The sequence below is a fragment of the Lissotriton helveticus genome, chromosome 9 (assembly GCF_964261635.1).
Source record: "Lissotriton helveticus chromosome 9, aLisHel1.1, whole genome shotgun sequence".
NCBI lineage: Eukaryota > Metazoa > Chordata > Amphibia > Caudata > Salamandridae > Lissotriton > Lissotriton helveticus.
In genome coordinates, this window is record NC_136070.1 from 285,733,824 (window position 1) to 285,752,666 (window position 18,843).

The following is an 18,843-nucleotide window of genomic DNA, read 5'->3' on the forward strand; positions in this document are numbered from 1 at the left end:
AAAATGAGCTGTTAATTGGTCAGGTTTACTCTGTTGTGCTTTCTCAGAAGGTGGTCTGCCAGGAACGCATCAGCAGGGGTGCATTATGGGATGATTAGTAACCGGGTGAGATCAGGGGCAGTCCCTGGCACACGTTGACAACACAGCACTGCTGCCATGTTGTGTTGAACTCCATCCGGTGAGTAAGTCCTACCGTGGCAGCCACAATTGTTTGCTGCTTGGTTTACTCGGCGCCCTGTGCAGGCGGTGGTGGCGTTTGTCAGTCACCAGCCTGTAGTTTGCAGAAAGGTCTGTTGCCCTGTATCTGCCAGGCGGTGGTTTCCTACCTGATTAAGTTGAATTCTATTTAACAAGGATTAAGAACCTGTTCTTTGAATAAAACCACAACCGCATGTATGCGGGTTGGAAGGGGGGAGGCTCCAAAAAAGACGGGAGCCAAACCTTTGCTGCTGGAACCCTAGAACCCTGCTTAGGTGCACGAGCAAGCACCAGCATCCGGGCACTGTGGGTGGCGCCTCAGTGTTGTAGTGATAAGTATTTACAATACATGTTTGGTGAAGGTACGTGGACGTTTGGTTCAAGGCCTGCGAGGATGGCTGGCTGAGTTGAACGTTCTTTGCTGCAACTTAGTGATTGCTAGTCATGACCATTACCTTGGTAAATTGAGTGCCTTAAATTGGGCAAATGTAATGTTTGGAACCTTTAGTGCTTAATAAGCATTGGCAATGCCACTAGGTCTCGCTTTAAATAAATTATGTATGGTACTGTGAAGCATTACAAGTAAATAGCATGGGAATGGATATCTATTTATGTGGAAGCAAGGAACTGTAGAATGCTACTGGTGTAGGTTAAACGGTCAGGTGACAGTTGCACCGTCAATCAACAAGAAAGGGACTGTAGGCCTTTTTAGAGAGGTCCAGCATGCATGCCCTGTGTGTGTGGGTGGCTCTCGGTGTGCGTGCATGTGGGTGCAAATGCAATAGGTCTCGCATTTGCGAGAGATTAAGCTATTGGCATTGTAAATGACAATGCCATTTATTTATCGGTTTTCAAAACCAACACAAATAAAAAATGTGTCATTTACAATGCCAATACCTCAAACTTTTACAAAGGCGAAACCGTTGCATTGTAAATGCTTGTTCAATCTTTTCTATGAGGAGATCTCTGCACATGTACACCTGTGTTATTGTAGTAAATGTGTGAGGGACAGTGAGAATTGGCTAGAAAATAGGGAATTCTTACATGAAATGGGAGGGGTTTAGGGAGGTTAAAAGAGAACTAAAGGAAGGTTAAGGAGGGATTTAGGGAGGGACAAACACCCACCCACAAAAGACCTAGGGCCTGATGTACAAAAAAAACGTTTTGTGATTTCCTAGTTGCAAATCATTGCAATTCGCAATTAGGAAATTGCAAACAGCTATGTACAACAGTGTCTCAGACACTGTTTGCGATTCCCTAATGGGTCACAAATGGACCTGCTTCAGCAATATTCATGAGGTAGGTCGCAATTTGTGACACATTGGGAATGGCTACAATCACAGGGATGGTGGCCGGCTGGGGTCAGCAGACCACCATGTTGTTGATTGCTTTTTAAATAAAGCAATATTTTCTTTGAAATCGGGTAGCATTACAAAAATAAAAATGAGAAGCTTTCTTTTCACCTTTTAAGAGTAGGCAGTGGTCTAGTGAATAGCCAAGAGTATTAATTTTTTTACAAAGTGCAAGAGTAAAAAATACACATGTAGATTTACTCACAGGTAACTTTACAATTGCGACTAGGTCCCTTAGATTTTGAAGAAGCGAGCTCACTGCTTTGAAACACGAAAATGTCAAGAACTGATTAAATTCAACCTAATTAAGCTAAGGGAGATGGTGCCGTGAGATTAATGCTCACTGTACGCATCTGGCGTGATCTTCAGGCCGTGGACGTAAAAACTGGCACCAAGAGCCATTGACATGGGTGACAGTACAGCGTGATGTTTACAAGGCTAGAAACTGCAGGAGTGTGACCTGATGCGCTGTATCAAAATGCAAGTTACAATTGTTACTTTAAGTTATGCAACCAGACATTAGCTTAGCGGGTTTCTATCATGTGTGTGGTCTCGAAGCATTGCTTCTCAATTTAATTACTTATTTATCGCTAACAATTAATTGTAACTCAAATCAGATAAAATAATTTTCTGATTTGACGTTTTTTCCACAAACAATAACGTTCACGGCGAAGTTTCATAGCATGCTGCCTGTGTATCCTATAATCAGGGCCGGCGCTAGGCATGGGCTGTGTGGGCAGCGGCCCAGGGCCCCACACCTTTTAGTATGTATTCATTTGTGGCGCTAGGCATGGGCAGTGTGGGCAGCGGCCCAGGGCCCCACACCTGTTAGTATGTATTCATTTGTAACTTGATTTTTCTGCCTTTTTTTTTTTTACTTTTTATATTAGTCAGGTATTGTTATTGCCTCTTTAGAACACATTTGAAAGTATTTCTATACCTGCTGCTTGAAATATGTATAGTTAAGGGTTAAAAATACCAGCTTTACGAAATGTTGCTTATTTTTTCTTCTGGCCAAGTCATGAAAAAACTGGTGGTGCTGGTCGAAAACCAGCCAGGTGGAACCCCTATTCATCTAGGATGAAGGAAAAGGGAGAAAGAAGCACAGAGAATTGAGGTGCAGTGCTTGTAAAAGGGGTACAACAAAGGAAAGAACTAAGATCAGAGGTGGGTGAGAGATAATAGAGTAAAAGTGCAGCAGAAAAGTGACAGATGAAAGTAATGGGGCAGAGTGGCAACAAAGAGCAAGAGGCTTGAGGAAATAAAGAGGTAAAGGAGCAGTGTATGTGACAGGCTGAATCTGTGAGAGAAGGGAAGAGTCTGGGCTGGGCCAGTGGGCATGGGCAATGAAGGCAGCTGCCCAAGGCCCTGCGATTGGGTTGAAAACATGGGGCCCTGTTTCTGTGTGAAATGCCACACTATCAGTCAGCCCACCTGCTTCTCCAGTGCCTGCTCCCCAATCCAGTCACATCACAAATGTATTTTTTAAGGGTGGTGTCTTGACCATGGTTGCATTCTTGGGGGTGCAGAGGTGGGGAAAGGAAAAGAATGGGTGAGGAAGTGGGCAGCAGTAAAGCCAACAATTATGTTGGCTCACAACATCAGGAGCAGGGCAGCTCCTAGCTTAAAACCCTGCCCTGAAGCCTTGCCTCCCCTTTCTGTTTTGCATTGCCAGGCAAAAAAAGCTCTGTTATTCCAAGAACCAGCTGGACATTATCAGGTGAGGAGGGGCAGGTTGGTGGAGGAGGGAGCACCCAGAAAAGACGGACATGGCAGGGCAGGGTTTAGCAAAGCTCAGTCACCCGGGCCTTGAAGAACTGCTTCAAGCTGCAGAGTCCTGGTATGGGCCCCCCTCCTGGTCCTTGCTGCCATTATGCTACTGGAGTCAAGCTATCCTGGCGGATGACGGCTGATAGCCAGACCCCGGTCCTAGGATGCTTGATTCCGGTCCAGGGAAGACATGGCTTGGCAGTTCGGGCTGGACTGTTCCCATGAGGCACAGGGTCAAGACTGATTTTCATATGGCTATATCTGAACTGAGGTGGTGTGGTGAGCAAAATAACAATAGATTAAACCCAGATCTGTGAGTGGTGGGGGGGGAATGTTTTTCCATTGTGCAACATTCCGTCCATCATCTTGTGTGCCTTGCTGCCATTATCCAGTGCTGTACGCCTAGGGCAGGTGGGGGCTCTCTCTGGCCTCAGTGCTGTGAAGCCCAGGTGATAACACTCCCTCACCTGGGTCTAGCAGCACATGGAGTAGTCTAATGAAAGTGGGGAACCAGGTACAGGTCCTGGCATGTTTTCTAAATCCTGTCATTCTTGGTAAATCATTAAACCTCCCCATACCTAAAAGAAAACCCTCACCTTTTGTAATGGGGTTGGTACTTTTGTAAAGCACTCCAAAGACCTTGGGCTAAGTTTGTGCTATATGAAAGTGCTAAAAAAGGAACCACAATGCCATGTTGATGAATGAAATAATGGATGAGTGGATGGATGAGTGGATGGATGAGTGAATGGATGGATGAGTAAAAACGTGGATGTAAGGATGGATGAGTGAAAGGTTGGATGAGGAATAGAAAGATGGATGGATGTATTGAACGGGTAGATGGAAGGAAGGAAAGGGTGGATGGATGGATGGATGAGTGAGAGGCTAGGTAAATGTGTGAAAGCATGGGTGTAAAGGTGGATGAGTGAAAAGCATGGTTGAAAGGGTGGATGAGTGAAAGACTGGATAGATGAGTAAAAGTGAAGGTGGAGTGAAGAAAGTAAGTATGGATGGGTGAAAGTGTGGATGGATGGATATGGAAAAGGATGGAGTAAAAGTGTGGCTAAAGGGATGAGAGATAGGATGAACAGATGGATGATTGAAAAGATGGGTGGATGGACGAGTGAAAAGGTGGATAAAGGGATGGATGAGTAAAACGATAAATGGATAGGTTTGGTTATGGATGGGAATACGGATGGACAGACATACAGAATGATGAAAGACTAAATGATGTATGAAAGAATGAATGGATGACAGAATATAAAGTGAAATGGTGAATAGCAGCAGGTGGATGAGAGGATTAAAGGATGAATGGACAGATAGCTAGATGGAAGAGAAAAGAGAGTTCTTCTGGGGAGGGTTGCAATTACTTGCTTGGTGCCACAAAAGCTTTGGTTCAAAGTGGGAGGTATTTTAATTTTCTGGTTATCCCTTGCATAGGTTTGAAATTTCTGTATTTGCCCTGTGTTTACCTATGGCATATCTATACCATATGTATGACATTTTGGGTGCCACTGAACTGCTATTTGATTGTTACGCTAATACTTGTAAATTGAAGCATGTTTTGTTTTAAGTGTAATTTTCTAAGGAAAGCCTCATAGTGCCGTGAGCTGTGCTTGAGGTGTGCAATGTGCTTGTAGCAATAGACAAAGTGTCCAAAATAAACTATGTAACAGTGTTTTCTCTCCTCCTTCAAGACGACTATAGAGAAAAGCACCTTGGTGACCCCTGCCAGCCAGCGCTAGCCTCCCATCATGGTAAACTTATTGTATCTCTATGCAAAGCCTACATTAAAAAAAAAGCCTGAATCCCTATTTTATGTCCCACTTATTTGTACACTTATAATGCACCCCCAATAGTGGGTTCTTCACAGCAGTGCTCCTCTTTGTTAATCACCACAGCAAGATCTCTATAGTAACATCCCCTCAGCATTGTAATGCAATAATTTTTGAATGACTCCAAGACTATATAAGACCAATTCTCTGGGGATCAGTAAGGTATCAGCTTCCAGTTTCTAGCTAAGAAACAGAGCTGTTCCACAGTGATCTTGAGGCAAAACCAAATTGCTGATATTGTTTCTCTGACCAGGTGATACAAAGGCCTAAACTTTCATCTCATAGCAGTAGCAGAAATAAAGAGCACAGGTATACTGGTGCAACAAACACACACACATGCGTGAACACAGTCACACCAAAGCTGTCTACTACTTTATCCACACAACTGGCTTCACTAATGGTTCCAAAATAAGTGCATCTTCAAACTTTTTTTTTCTCCAGTTTATATGAAAACTGTAACTCTCAATAGCACAGACTTCCACCAGAGGAGGTCTCATATTGATTCTTTAACCCACATGTAAGTAGTTCTGCTGTTATTTCCTTGCATTCTGGAACTTGAATTTTCATTTTTCCATCATAAATGCAGCAGTACATAATCAAAATGTAAGGAATAAATCAAATGACATATGCGTTTGGGAACAAATACGTGTTGGTACATGTATTTGAACTCAACTTTATTTCGCTGTATCCGGTTGCATAATTGTTACCATAGTTATGCATTCAAATAATATTCCGCAGTACACTGGACCTTTTATCATGCAGTAATCAGGAAACAATCAGTTAACATTGAGTGAGGAAGCCCATCTTTGTGAGACCTGTGCCCAGCTTTTCCTTTCAATGTGACACAGCTTTAAAATACAGACTTATGGGTAGCTATTATCCATGTTACTGATATGCGCACGCAAGGTCCCTTGGCGATACCAAAGAAAATTAGAAGTTCCATGATGTCACTTTCTATGATGTCACGTGCAAATTAGAGGGGCCTCACATCTTCCCTTTTGGCCAGAAAACCTAGTACCGTCCCTGCCTATAATAGTAATAATTATGCGTCTCAAAATTCGATCGTCCAGCAGTGAGTAGATACTGCTAAAGTCCACCTCAGATTTTGAATAGTTATATTGAAGTACTGCAAAATGGACACTAGAGGACGCTTTTGCATTGTTTAACAACCTGGAGGGACATAAACAGTAAAAGCTCCCATCATTGGATTAGCCATATCCGTTTTGCAAACATGGTCTAAAGGACGGTGGAAGCTGAACGTTGTGTACTTGGTAATACATTAGAGGACCATGAAAAATGCAATTACAAAAACGTAAAAGAGGGATTTTTGTATTAACTATGTATAGTTTGAATTTAACTCCCCAGAGACCGGCACATGTACAAATCAACGTTATGAGCAAACTGAGATTTATAGGCTGTGCTAATTATTTTAAGTATGCTGAAAAAGGCTGAAAGTACAGTAAAAAAGCTGTATGGTACAGTCAGCGCTGTTCGCGTAATAGCTCTTTTAAGAAAAAATAATTGAGTTATATTGCACTGAAGCAAATAAGCATTGACAAAGCCAACAGATCTCAGAAATATACCAATAATCGGTGTTCAGTGGATTTCCTAGTGCTTCTGGTCCCTGTGCCACTGCACCTGCTGCAGCATTAAAATCTTAGCCCGGTGCCTGCAAAGTAACTACGCTTGTGACTGCTTGTTTAGTGGTCAAATATAGCAACAGTCGGGGTTCAGTAGGTTTGCTAGACCTTTTGGCTCCTGTGCCACTGCACCTGCGGCACCATTCAAATCATGGCCCTCATGGCTGCAAGGTAACTGCACTTGTGACTGCTTATTTAGTAGGAAAGTATAGCAACTCTCAGTGTTCAGTGAGTTTCCAAGGGCTTTTGGCCCCTGTCCCACTGGACCTGCTGCACCATTCAAATCATGGTCCCAGTACCTGCCAGGTAACTGCACTTGTGCCTGCTTGTTTAGTGGTAAAATATTACAATAATCAGTGCTCAGTGGGTTTCCTAAACCTTTTGACCCCTATGTCACTGCACCTGCTGCACCACTGAAATCAGGAAGCTTGTGCCCGCAAGGACAATTGAGGAAATGGCTTACATCCAGCAATATGTGTCCCAAAAAAGGCAAAGTTGCAGATGGAATGTACAATAATTGTGCAGCTAAACATAAACCCAAAAGCTTTCATGAAAAGTGCCTCTAAACTTATCCAGCTCTCCAAAGTGAGTTGCCCCAGATGTCATAAATAAAGCATATGCTATATATACATCAAAGTGAATATAAAACATTGTTAAATTTTTTTACAATGTAGCTGGCTCTTTCCTGCGTAAAGATCTTATCCTGTGCTGGACAATGAATGGGCCATAAACAGTTTAAATTGACCAAGATCACCAAATGTTAGGTTGACGCTGAGACTGTAATTCGGTTTTGTACTTTGTTCCTAAAAAGGCAGTTTCAGAAATTAAATGGACTCACCAAAGGCGAGGAATTTTTCCAAAAACGTGCAAATGTTTTGTGCAGCTGGGGAACAAGATATCTTTTGAGATGGCTATGTCTAAAATAAAACATTTTTAAAAGGGCACAAGCAGGCTTCTTGAAGAAAGTATGCTGCATTCCATTTTCCTGTAAATGCTCTCACTTTGAAGTTAGCCGAAAGCAAAATAAACGCCAGGTTCCCTCAAAAACACATGAGATGAGAACAAGATTTAAAGGTCTGTTTACTACAGAAAATGAGTTTGTGGAAGAATAATGTAAACATGGCTTTAGTATGGGGAGGTACGAACTCAAGCTGCACAGCCTAAAGCAAATAGGCGCAGCAAATTGAAAGGCTGAAAACGTGAGTTACAAACCACAAAGCCAATAGCAATCACGGGCAGAATGCATTACCAGGTCAACTTCATGAAAGTTCACAAGATGTCTTTCGAACAGCCAGACAGGTAGGCAGCGATCTAATGAGCAAACGTTAGTCATACAGAATTCTGTGAATACTGGGATGATTATGTATGCACTACCTGGCGCATCATCATTTTTAGAATAGAACAGAAGTTATATTAGAACATTGAAATGTGGAGCACTCTATTGAATAAAATGGAGTGCTCCAGGCTTCTACGATTCGGTAGAAGCCCGCAGCGCAACATTCCAATGTTTTTTTTGCTTACAGCTGCTGCTATGAACAAAGGCCTCTCAGAGCCCGAGGGGAGGGATTAAAATCCCCTCGGGCTCCGAGAGGCATTTTGTTTTTCATAATTAGAACATTCTGCCTTCTAGGGGCAGAATGTTCTAATAGCCTTAGAGCCCTCCTAGTGGGCTCTACCGACCATTCAAGGCCCGCTTCCTTATTAAAGGCCCTCGCCTCCGGCTCGGTCCGTTAACGATGGAGCGGGCTTTTAATGGCTGGTAGAGCCCGCTAGGTCGGGATCTAAGGCTATATTAGACCTTGTCTGGTTTTATTTTGACCCAATGCCCTGTTGACATTCACTAAGGACATAAGTTATAAATGTGTGCTCATACTGTAATCTAGCCTTATAGCCCACTGCTAAGTGCTATACTGTTTGGTAAAGGCCCTGAACCAGAGTTATAAGCCCATGCCACAGGCGAGGGCCTATAACGAGGGAGAGCGACATCAACAACCGGTATAGCACGAGGCAGAAGAGCTATAATGCTATTAGAACATTCCATCCACTGAGGGTAGATTTTTCTAAATTTAAAAGTGAGAAAGAGAATGACAATCATTGGAATGTTGAAGCAGAAGGCTTACGCCTGCCATTATGACCCCTGAGCAACTTCATTATCTTTAATGGAGGTCCCAACCTTTCAATGTTTTTATAATGCTTGACTTCAGTATTTCTACTTCACGAACTACAAAATACATTTCTCAAATCTCGGGCTGGAGATCTCGGCCTCTGTTATCTTTCTGTGCTGGGATCTAAGGACATGCAAGTATACTTTATAGTAGTAAATGCATATATGGCAACATTTTACAAGTAGTAAGTAGGAGATTGTGAAAAAGCAATCAGGGGATTGCATTTTCTCCACTGACTTTAATTGAATCAGAGGCAATTTCACATGGGAGACAGGTAAAATAGTACCACTTTTTGCTTCAAAAGTCAGGATTCTCCTGCCTGATTTGGGTCTGTTGACATGCATGCAAATATATACGGGATATGGGGGAGTGGTGGGAAAATGGGGGATAATTACTTCTAAATGGGAGAGGATCAGTGAAATTTAAGGAGAGGTTTAGGGATGGACATGCTAGTAGAAAATACACAATAATAAAACCTTGCAATTCACTAAATACACTTCTAATTCTACTACATTGTTAATTTTGTCAAAACGGGCTTAATTGTATTCCATACCGGTCACTTACATTTTAAAATGGTTTCAATGCATGTTTAACTTAGTTTAATAAGTATAGATAATATTACAATTAGCTAAAAATATAACTTTTAACCCACTTGGTTACAAACAAATAAATATAAAAATGTTAGTGATGGAGGTGACTTGAGCAATGTTTAAAAATAATATTTATTTAAATTAACCTACAATTTAGTACAAAGCTAGTTTTAGAAGCTAGTGTGTTATAGGTTTTTCTTTATTCAGAACCCCAGCTTATCGCAATTCTATGAATCGCAAAATTACAGCGAAATTTGCTTAGAAGTGCAATGCCTGCACTTTCAGGTTCGGACACAGCGAGAAAAACAAAGCTGTCTCTGTAAACATTGCTTTCCCTTTTATTGTAGGCTTAGATCAGCATGTTATTCGTGCTTTAAAGTGCAGCATTTCTCTTATTACCAGCTGAAGCCCATCTGAAAACCTACACTCAGGCCTCCTCCTCTCTGGATTGGGGAGAGCAAAGAAAACAGGCCTGTGTGTAGTTTCCTGAAGAGTTTCTCAAGAGCATGCACCTGTCCCATGCTATGCTATTTTTTTTTCATTTTTATTCATGTAAACTTGTGGGCAATAAAACATTGCTGTGTGGGGCGCAAATAAGCTGGGTATATCTCTGTGTCCTTACAGACTTTCCAAAGATGATCTCTGATGTTTTGCATGTGGGCAATACAATGTACTTGAAGAGCTCAACAGAAGTTCTTTTCTTCCAAACAGGACATGGTCAGTGGCTGAAATGCTTAAAAAAAAGATAAGTATTATGAATATGATCCTGAGTGGTATGAGGGTGGGGGCAGGGCAAAGTCTCGCAAAACAGAACAGAATATTCTGTAGCTACTTTGTTGATCTTTTAAATTCATGTGCACGGATTAAAAGTAACGTAGACCTTAAATGCAAAATAAATTCACCTAATTAATAGGAAATGCAGGAATTTAGTTATGATTAATACAATCATTGCTGATGTCTGTGTCTAATCAGAGAGACACAGAACAATCCTGGTATGTGCAGTAGAGAGTAGAGGCTGATGTATTTATAGAGCTACAAGATCCAAGCCTATTAAAGATTGCACTGCGAATACGTCAGTCATCATTTTAAAACTGTATTACACACAGTATAAAATAGGCTGCCTCAAAATGTGCAAAAAGATTTAGGGTATAAATGATGCATACATAAGGTTGTATAACATCTCCCCAGTCCATCATTATTTATAAAATGTAACCACCCTGCCACATCAGCCCAGTCCACCATCCCTGTAAAAACCTGTAAAAAAAAAAAATATGAACACCAGCTGGGGCACTTAAGCAGTCCACCATTAAACATAAGATGAAAGATTGCATATTTAATGAATATAACTAAAATAAAGTGCTGCAAAATGTTCTATCCTATTCAGCCAAATCCTAGGGGTTTGTTAATTAGTCCTAGGTTAAAATGATTTGCTGTAACTCATTTTACATATCTATTTTATATTAAAATACTTATATGTATTCTTTTTTTATTTTATAAATCAACTTCGTTATATTTCCCCCATATTTTCTTACAGGGAGGAGAGGAGAGCTCCACAAACAGGTGGAAATTTACTAATATCAATCAATCAGTGGGTTTATATAGCGCGCTACTCACCAATGAGGATCTCAAGGCGCTGTACTAACACCTGTAAATTCAGTCATAGGAGTCTCCACACCATACTTTGAGAGGGTGGAGTAAATTATGTCTACACCTAGGTGTAAATCTCCCCTTTCAAATAGAGAATAGCAATAACATGGATATTTACACCCAGGTGTAGAAGTAGATCTATACAGAAGTAGATATACGCACAGAAATATACCTTTGTGGATCAGGCCGTTTATGTGATGCTCGGCCTTAAGTGCGGTAGAGAATGGATTATTTTATCTAATGGACTGAGTAACAGCTAATGTTAAACATACCGTGTAGTTATAGAGTGTACGTATCCACAGATTGAACTGTACCATCTAGTTAAACATGTTATGGAAGTGCACACTAACCTGTAGCTTCTACTTATATACACATTATGTAAGAGTAGCTTGCAGTTCAATATTCAATGCAACCACTGGATATTGACTACTGCTTGCCATAGTTGTACATACCATGTAGCTGCTTGTTGAACTATATTTTGCAGTTGTAAATACTGTGTAATCTCTAACATTTATTGTATATTTTACTTGCAAACAACATGCAACTGCTCATTTACTGTACACTCTCTGTGACCTTGTCACATTTATGAACTGCTATGTAAATTATGCATATTAAGTAGGTCCATACTCAAAATTTCACAAGTGCTTTAGGCCATTCAAAGATAATTTTAAAAGTGCAGTAAACGCACCAATGCAATACAATGTGTAATACATTGTAGTTGCTCATACTTTATAACTTCTTGTGGAGACTACACCCTATTGTTGAACTTACATTTAACAACTCTATTTCACTGTACCTTGCAGTTGTACACAATCTGTCTACATTTTAGTTTACTGTTTACTTGGAAGTTTGTATTTGGGACCCTGCACCATAAATGCAAATCAATCTTTCTGTACCTTGTAGATATATCTATTGTGTGAAGAGCTCGTGGACACTGCACTTTAGAATTGTACATTTATGTTGCCACTTGTTGAACTGTATGTACACACTAGTGCAATTGCTCATTGTTGCTTACCCTGTAGTTTTACAAACATGTTATCTAAATATATATCTAACTACCTTTTGAACTGTAGCCTATATTTATACACATTAAAGAGATGTTCAATATTACTGAACCTTGCAGCTGCATATATTTTATAGGTGCTTGTGAACACTGGACCTTATAGATGGACGTTGATGTAATCACTTGTTTGACTGTACCTTGTAGTTGTAGTGCGCCGAATAGTTGACCCATTTCCTGACATCGGTCTTGTCTTCTACAGAGATGGACCTGACAGTGGCTTTCGATGCAGAGGTAGTGGGCATGTCGAATTCCACTTCCACATGGCCTACAAAGCTGGAAGGCACTTCCCGGTCGGATCCCAGCTCCAAGTGGCAGAAAAAGCAGTGCGGGTGACCTGAAGCTTTAGACATATGATAGGGAAGAAAGAAAAGGATGGCTCAAATGAGGGTTTCTGGGTAACACAGACTCAAAGCACCAAAAAATACAGAATGGTAGGCCAAGATATAAAGTGGCAATTGTGCAGAGAATTGAGAACTGCAAAGCACTAGAAACAGAAGTGACATCCTCTAAACGTGCACATGTATTATTTGAATTCCTGTTTGTTTAATATTTTCAGATTAGGACGAAATATTTTGCAGACAGTGTGGTCTTTCAGGCGACCAACAATTGCTAACCGGATTGGCACAAGATTTTGTGATTTTAAACTATTATAGAATTCATGAGAATGAAACAAATGGCACAGATTATTATCATACAACATCTAAGATTTCTGGTTCACATCTGGGCAGCAATCTGCACAGCACCTCTGACAAGCACTGTGAACCCTACCCCTCTGAAGACATATATAGCATTGAAGCAATGTGATCACCCTCAAAAATAGTGTTTTGACCTCAAAGGTAAGACAGAGATCTCCCAATACAAATATCCTTGGCTGGTCATTTGAAGAAGAGTTAACCTAGATCATCTGATATTCAGTGTTCATGGGATTGTCACAGATTTGGCTACTTTGAGAGTATTAGAGCTTTCATATTATGGCCTTTATGAACAATAGAGATATGTTTTTAAAATGTGATTACTTAAATGTTTTGATGTGTTACCACGAAGACTGAAGCACCTTCTCATAGTAAAGAAATCCTATCTGGTGCATTGCCATGGGCTGTAGTTTATACATTATATATACTATGTTCCTGGGGCTCATATTATGTGGTTGAGGTCCACAAAGCTTGAAAAATCATATTCCCGCCACTACCATAAGGGTAGTTTACCATAAATCAGAAACAATATTCATGGCATTGCGACAAGACTGAGCTAATTGAAAACATTACAGATATATTTTATGGCTTCACAAAGGGTGTCTGCTTTTTACAATATCTGAAATATCAAATATCATACATATTTGTAAAACTGCAACAGGATGAATAATACAGCAACCATTACAACAGGTATTTTACTATATTAGAAGGATCATATTCACAATATTGCAACGGAATTAGCTCCTTCAACAATATTTAAAATATTAAATATATAGCATGATCACAAAATTAAGTCAATCGTGGATATTTAAGACGTAGCCATGAGCATGCCATATATTCCTAGTGATATCACATTATAGGGCTGCCACATCATGAATTCATTTTACAATAGAAGATATCACAAGTATGTGAATGGCTGTAGACCAGCATACCTTTAAGCTCCTGGAGATATCCTGGGCATGCCACAGGATGGAGTTTAAAAAAAAAACAATTAGGGGTTGACTGGGGTGCAAACCCTGGTCAAGCAGTAATCCAATTTCTTACTCTGGTGTTCAGCGGTGAGGCTAGGACTTGTGTCTGTGCAGTGCCATACAGTGACTTGGTGTACACTGCCATCTCATATCCAAGACCATTACGTTTTTTTTTTTTTTTCCTTTTTCTGTCATTTGGTAATTTTTCCCAATTTTGATTCTTGCTTCACCTTCATACACTTTAGACTCTTTTTGTTGTTGCGACTGCTGATACCTTGCTAGAATGGGAATAACCCTGGATCTCAACTACCTATCATTCTACAATATGAGGGAGCAGAAGGATTTCTGCAGGTAAAGGGGGTTGCTTGAAGAAAGGGTCTTCCAGGTGGCCCTGCATGCTCATGAGGAAGCACACTGGTAAAGACTTCAACAGAGGACCAAGAGGGTGATGACCCTGAGTAAGAGGCTGAGGAGGGCTACGGGCTAAAGAATGTGAATCCCTGGTTGCTCCTGGCCACAGAATCAGGGCCCCAAAGGGGTGAAGGCCCTGAGAAAGATGAAGATGGGGAGGAAAATGACTTGGAAATGGCTCCAGAGGAGAGGGGGGAGCCCACAGAGATGGAGTCCCCTGCTAGATCAAAAGAAGGAATCAGTGTCTCCTCCTGAGGAGTTGAAGGTCAGACAGGCTGAGAGGGACATGAGGCTGCAGCTAGTCCGACTAGCTGCAGAGAAGAGAAGAGCTGAGGCCGACAAAGCCCTAGAGGAGGAGTAGCATGGGGCTGAGAACGCCTTAGCCAAATAAAAACTCACAAAGGAGGCAGAACAAAGAAAGACTGAGCCTGGGAGATCCTTGGAAGAGAGAAAGATCTTGTGGGCTCATGAACTGAGTCTTAAAGAGCTGGACTTGAAGGCTAAATAGCTGTTAGTGTCCAGCAGGAATGCTGATATCAAAAATACCATGTCCATTGGTGAAGGAAGGGTCCACATGCCAAGAGACTTGGTGTCTGACTTTGAGGTAGGGATGAAATAGACATGGTTAGAGGCATATGAAATTGCTCTAGAGATGCTCAGGATACCTGAGAAGGATTGGGGAGCTGGCCTTGGAAGGCATATACCTTGTGATGGGAAGGACACCTCGCTTGCATAAAACACCAACCACGGCTATCTGATCGAGCCGGACCAGTTCAAAGTCAAAAGTTCAGCCCTACAGCGATGAAACGTAGACAGTCCCAAATTAGTCCTGGTAAACGTTACCTTTTCAAGTTTTGTGACAAGAGTTTGTCTCAAGTAGAAGAAAGTCAGAGGGAGCAAGGATAGCATCACTGTCGGTGGTCAGCATGGGTCAAGGAACTGGTAGGGTATTGCGGATGGGCAGACTGGTACTTCGTGTTGATGGTCCTCCATGCCAATCGATGCTTGCTGGGCAAAGATATGGCCCACACTGATTTCCTCAGAGAGCGAAGCGCTTTCCTTACGAATGGGCCCATTTGCGCTCAAAAAGAGCCCAAAAGATTGAATTTAAGAGCTCGAGAGCCACAACAAGGGTCCAGGGTTGACAGGCACCCTTTGGGAGTCAGGAACGTGCTGAAGACAGAACCAGGAGCTGTTGGAGAGCTTTTAATGTCCCTGAGATTCAGATCAGGTGGCCAGCGGACTAGCCCTTTGAGTCCCTTTGGGGTCCTGAGTTCAAGATGAAGTTAGATGTCAAGTTCTTCTTCGCCAGGCAAGAGGGCAGCAAGCAGCGCAGCAGTATCTTCAGAGCAGCAGTCCAGCAGAGTGGCAGTCCTTGTAGCAGCACATCAGTCCTTCTTGGTGGTGTGTGAGGTCCATCTTTTAAACCCTGGTGCCCTGGTTCTCGAAGGAGTGAAAAACCTGTAGACAGTGGCTTTAAAGTGCAAGGGATTCCCTGCCTCCCCTGTCCTGCCTCTCAGCTGACTGAAGTGACAATTCAGGATCGTTCGTCCCTTTGCGTGGAGACAGGACACAGCCTATTCAGGTGTAAGTGAGGGCGTGTCCAGCTCCTCCCTCTCATCCTGACACACCTAAGCTGCCATTGTGTGTGGCTGTCTAGGAGGAATACACAAAGCCCAACTGCCAACTACACCCAGTCATGTGACCAGTAACAGGCTGCAGGCACCAAATGGCTAAGGCAAGAAAACACCAACTTTCTCAAAGTGGCATTTTCAGAATTGTAATTTATAATCCGAATTCAACATAAATTAGGATTTTAAATTAGGATTCCTGAGACTCAGAACATGAACTGATTACTTATAAAATGTGATAAGGCACTCCAATGGCATCCTATGGAAGAGATAGGCAGTTTAGTTGTGGAAAACAATTTAAGAGTTTTTCACTACCAGGACATGTAAAACTTAAATGTAGATGTCCAACCTTTTAATTACACAGCACCCCGCCATATGGTCTACCTAGGGCCTACCACCGGGGTGACCTATGGAAAATAAAAGAGGAGTTTAAAGTTTGGCAAGAGGGTTTCAATGCCAAGCAGACATGGCAATTTAATTCTGCATTCATGGTTGGAATTATAGGTCTGGGACATGTTTTAAAGGACTAATTAAGTGGGTGTCACAATATTTGCTGCAGGCCCACTAGTAGCATTCAATTTATAGGCCCTGTGTATATGGTATACCATTCTACAAGGGACATATAAGTAATTAAATATGCCAATCAGTTCTAAACTAATCAAACAATGTTTAGAGGAGACAGCACAAGCACTTTAGCACTGGTTAGAGTCCTAAGGCCAGCAAAACAAACTTAGCTAAAAGGAGGAGGAGGAAGGCAAAGAAGTTTGGGGGAGACTACAAAAAGTGACAGGTCCAACACAGAGTGATGGACATTGAAAAGTATGGAGCTACTTAATAGCATCAGGTATAGCACGATAAACAGATTGCCACAGTACGTAGGTATTTTTTTATATATATTTATATTTAGGAGAACATCATATCATGTATGTAGACTAAACTTTTAGGGAAACATTTTTGGGATATAAAAACCACACAAAAGGTGGTGGGAGGAATGCTTGCAATTGCTTGGGGTAGCATCCCAACCCATGTTCTTTTGCTCACCATGTCATCTCAGTTTGGACCTGGTCATATGCAAATCAGTCTTGACTGAACTGCCAAGCCAGGTCCTCCCTGAACCGGGACACAAGCAACCCAGGACACAGTGAGCATTGGACCTACGCCTGGGCATACCCATGCCACTTAGGGCGGCACATGAAACTCACAAAAGGTGAAAGGAGGAATGCTTGCAATCTGTCTAACCACTGGCAATTGCTCTGGGTAGCATCCCAAACCATTGTTCGTTTGCTCACCATGCCACCTCAGTTTGGACCAAGCCATATGCAAATTAGTCTTGACCCTGCTCCTCGGGGGAACAGTCCAGTCCGAACTGCCAAGCCAGGTCCTCCCTGAACTGGAACACAAGCAACCAAGGACAGGTATCACCCTAGTTATGGGTTCATCAGCTGGGTACAGCTTGGTTCCAGTGAAACAGTGAGCATGAGATCCACGTCTGGGCATACCCATATAGCTAAGGCTGGTACGTGAAACTCACAAATGGTGACTGGAGGAATGCTTACAAAATGTGTAACCACTGGCAATTACTCGGGGTAGCATCCTAACCCATCGTTCTGGGATAGTCATAAACGCTACTAATTTTACAAACATTAGAGATTTTACATTCTAGGAAGTCCCATAGGCTAGACAGGTTAGCGTTTTAATACTCAAGGGATTGCCACAGGATAATTTAACTTCATATCAGAGATTGCATATGCTTAAGATTGCCATGAAATGCAGATATTTGCAAACAGGAGAGGTGCCAAGTACCTGGGAGTGAAAAATCATCACACTGGGCGTGTGTCTGTAAATCATGAAGGCAGTGTAGCATAAAGACACAGATGGTACAAGGTTGATCATTCACACATGCCTGCCAAAGATATCCATATGGAATGCATGAGTACAGTAAAAAAAATGAACATGTAACAGATGGCTACCAAACTACTAACAAGATTTTATAAAGCAGAGATGCATTCTAATACCACATTTCAATTTGCAAACTTAAAAAAATGTGAAATGCATGAATAATTGTTTTTAAAGGAAAGAGGTTAGCTGCCATATCAAGCAACAGTAAGTACCATTTCTATGAATGTTTTTCAAAAAGCTGTGTGCCGTACACGTAGTTATAAATCTTTCAACTGCCCTTCTCCAGATTGTGCTATCACATCCCCTATGTCTTTGATGTCACATATTTCAGTATACATACATACTGTCGGAAATGGCCCTTTTACAGTGCCTACTTCCAAAATTTTTGCTCTTGTCCCTCCTGGTTTTCCGCTGATCTATGTGCTAGCCTTAGGACTTTGAGCGCTTTTGGCACTTCCATTTAGTGTCAAAGCGCTGTGCTTGTCATACATACTGGTGATTGGTTTTTACAAGATTAACTGATTTGAGTTAGCTGCAAGACCATTGTCTATGAGTAAGTCATATACCTAGGGCATGTAATTCAAATGCTCCTCCGTGGGCCTGCAGCACTGGTTGTGTCACCCACGGATGTAGCTCTTCAAATATGCCACAGGTTTGCCACGGTGGGACCTGTGTGTACAAGTTACTGTACCGGCATTTAAAAAGCTACATGCCAATGTTCTACATGTCTTTTGCCACATGAGAGTATTCCCTGGGGGCAGGATGTGGTGTCAGGAAGAGGTAGGGCACATGCAGGGGTGCACTACATGTACTGGTAGTTAATGATAAAGGATAGTGTGTTCGGTACAGTAGGGCCCGCTTCTCACATTGAACTGAAATAAGGGATCTGTGGAAAGGCTATATTTCCTACAAAAGGTTGTGTCTCCTATGTGCAGAAGAGTGGCAGTATAGTTTTGATATGGATGAGTTAGTAATGGCAAAT

The 18,843-nt window shown here is 41.8% G+C and overlaps 1 protein-coding gene across 1 annotated transcript in view; it reads right to left on the reverse strand.

The window, feature by feature from the left end:
- STON2 (stonin 2) overlaps nucleotides 1-18,843 on the reverse strand; it is a 382,439-nt gene that overhangs the window by 14,694 nt on the left and 348,902 nt on the right. The window contains exon 5 of the mRNA XM_078659997.1: nucleotides 12,395-12,597. Within this exon, the coding sequence (XP_078516123.1) occupies nucleotides 12,395-12,597 (203 nt within the window). The remainder of the gene's footprint in view (nucleotides 1-12,394; nucleotides 12,598-18,843) is intronic.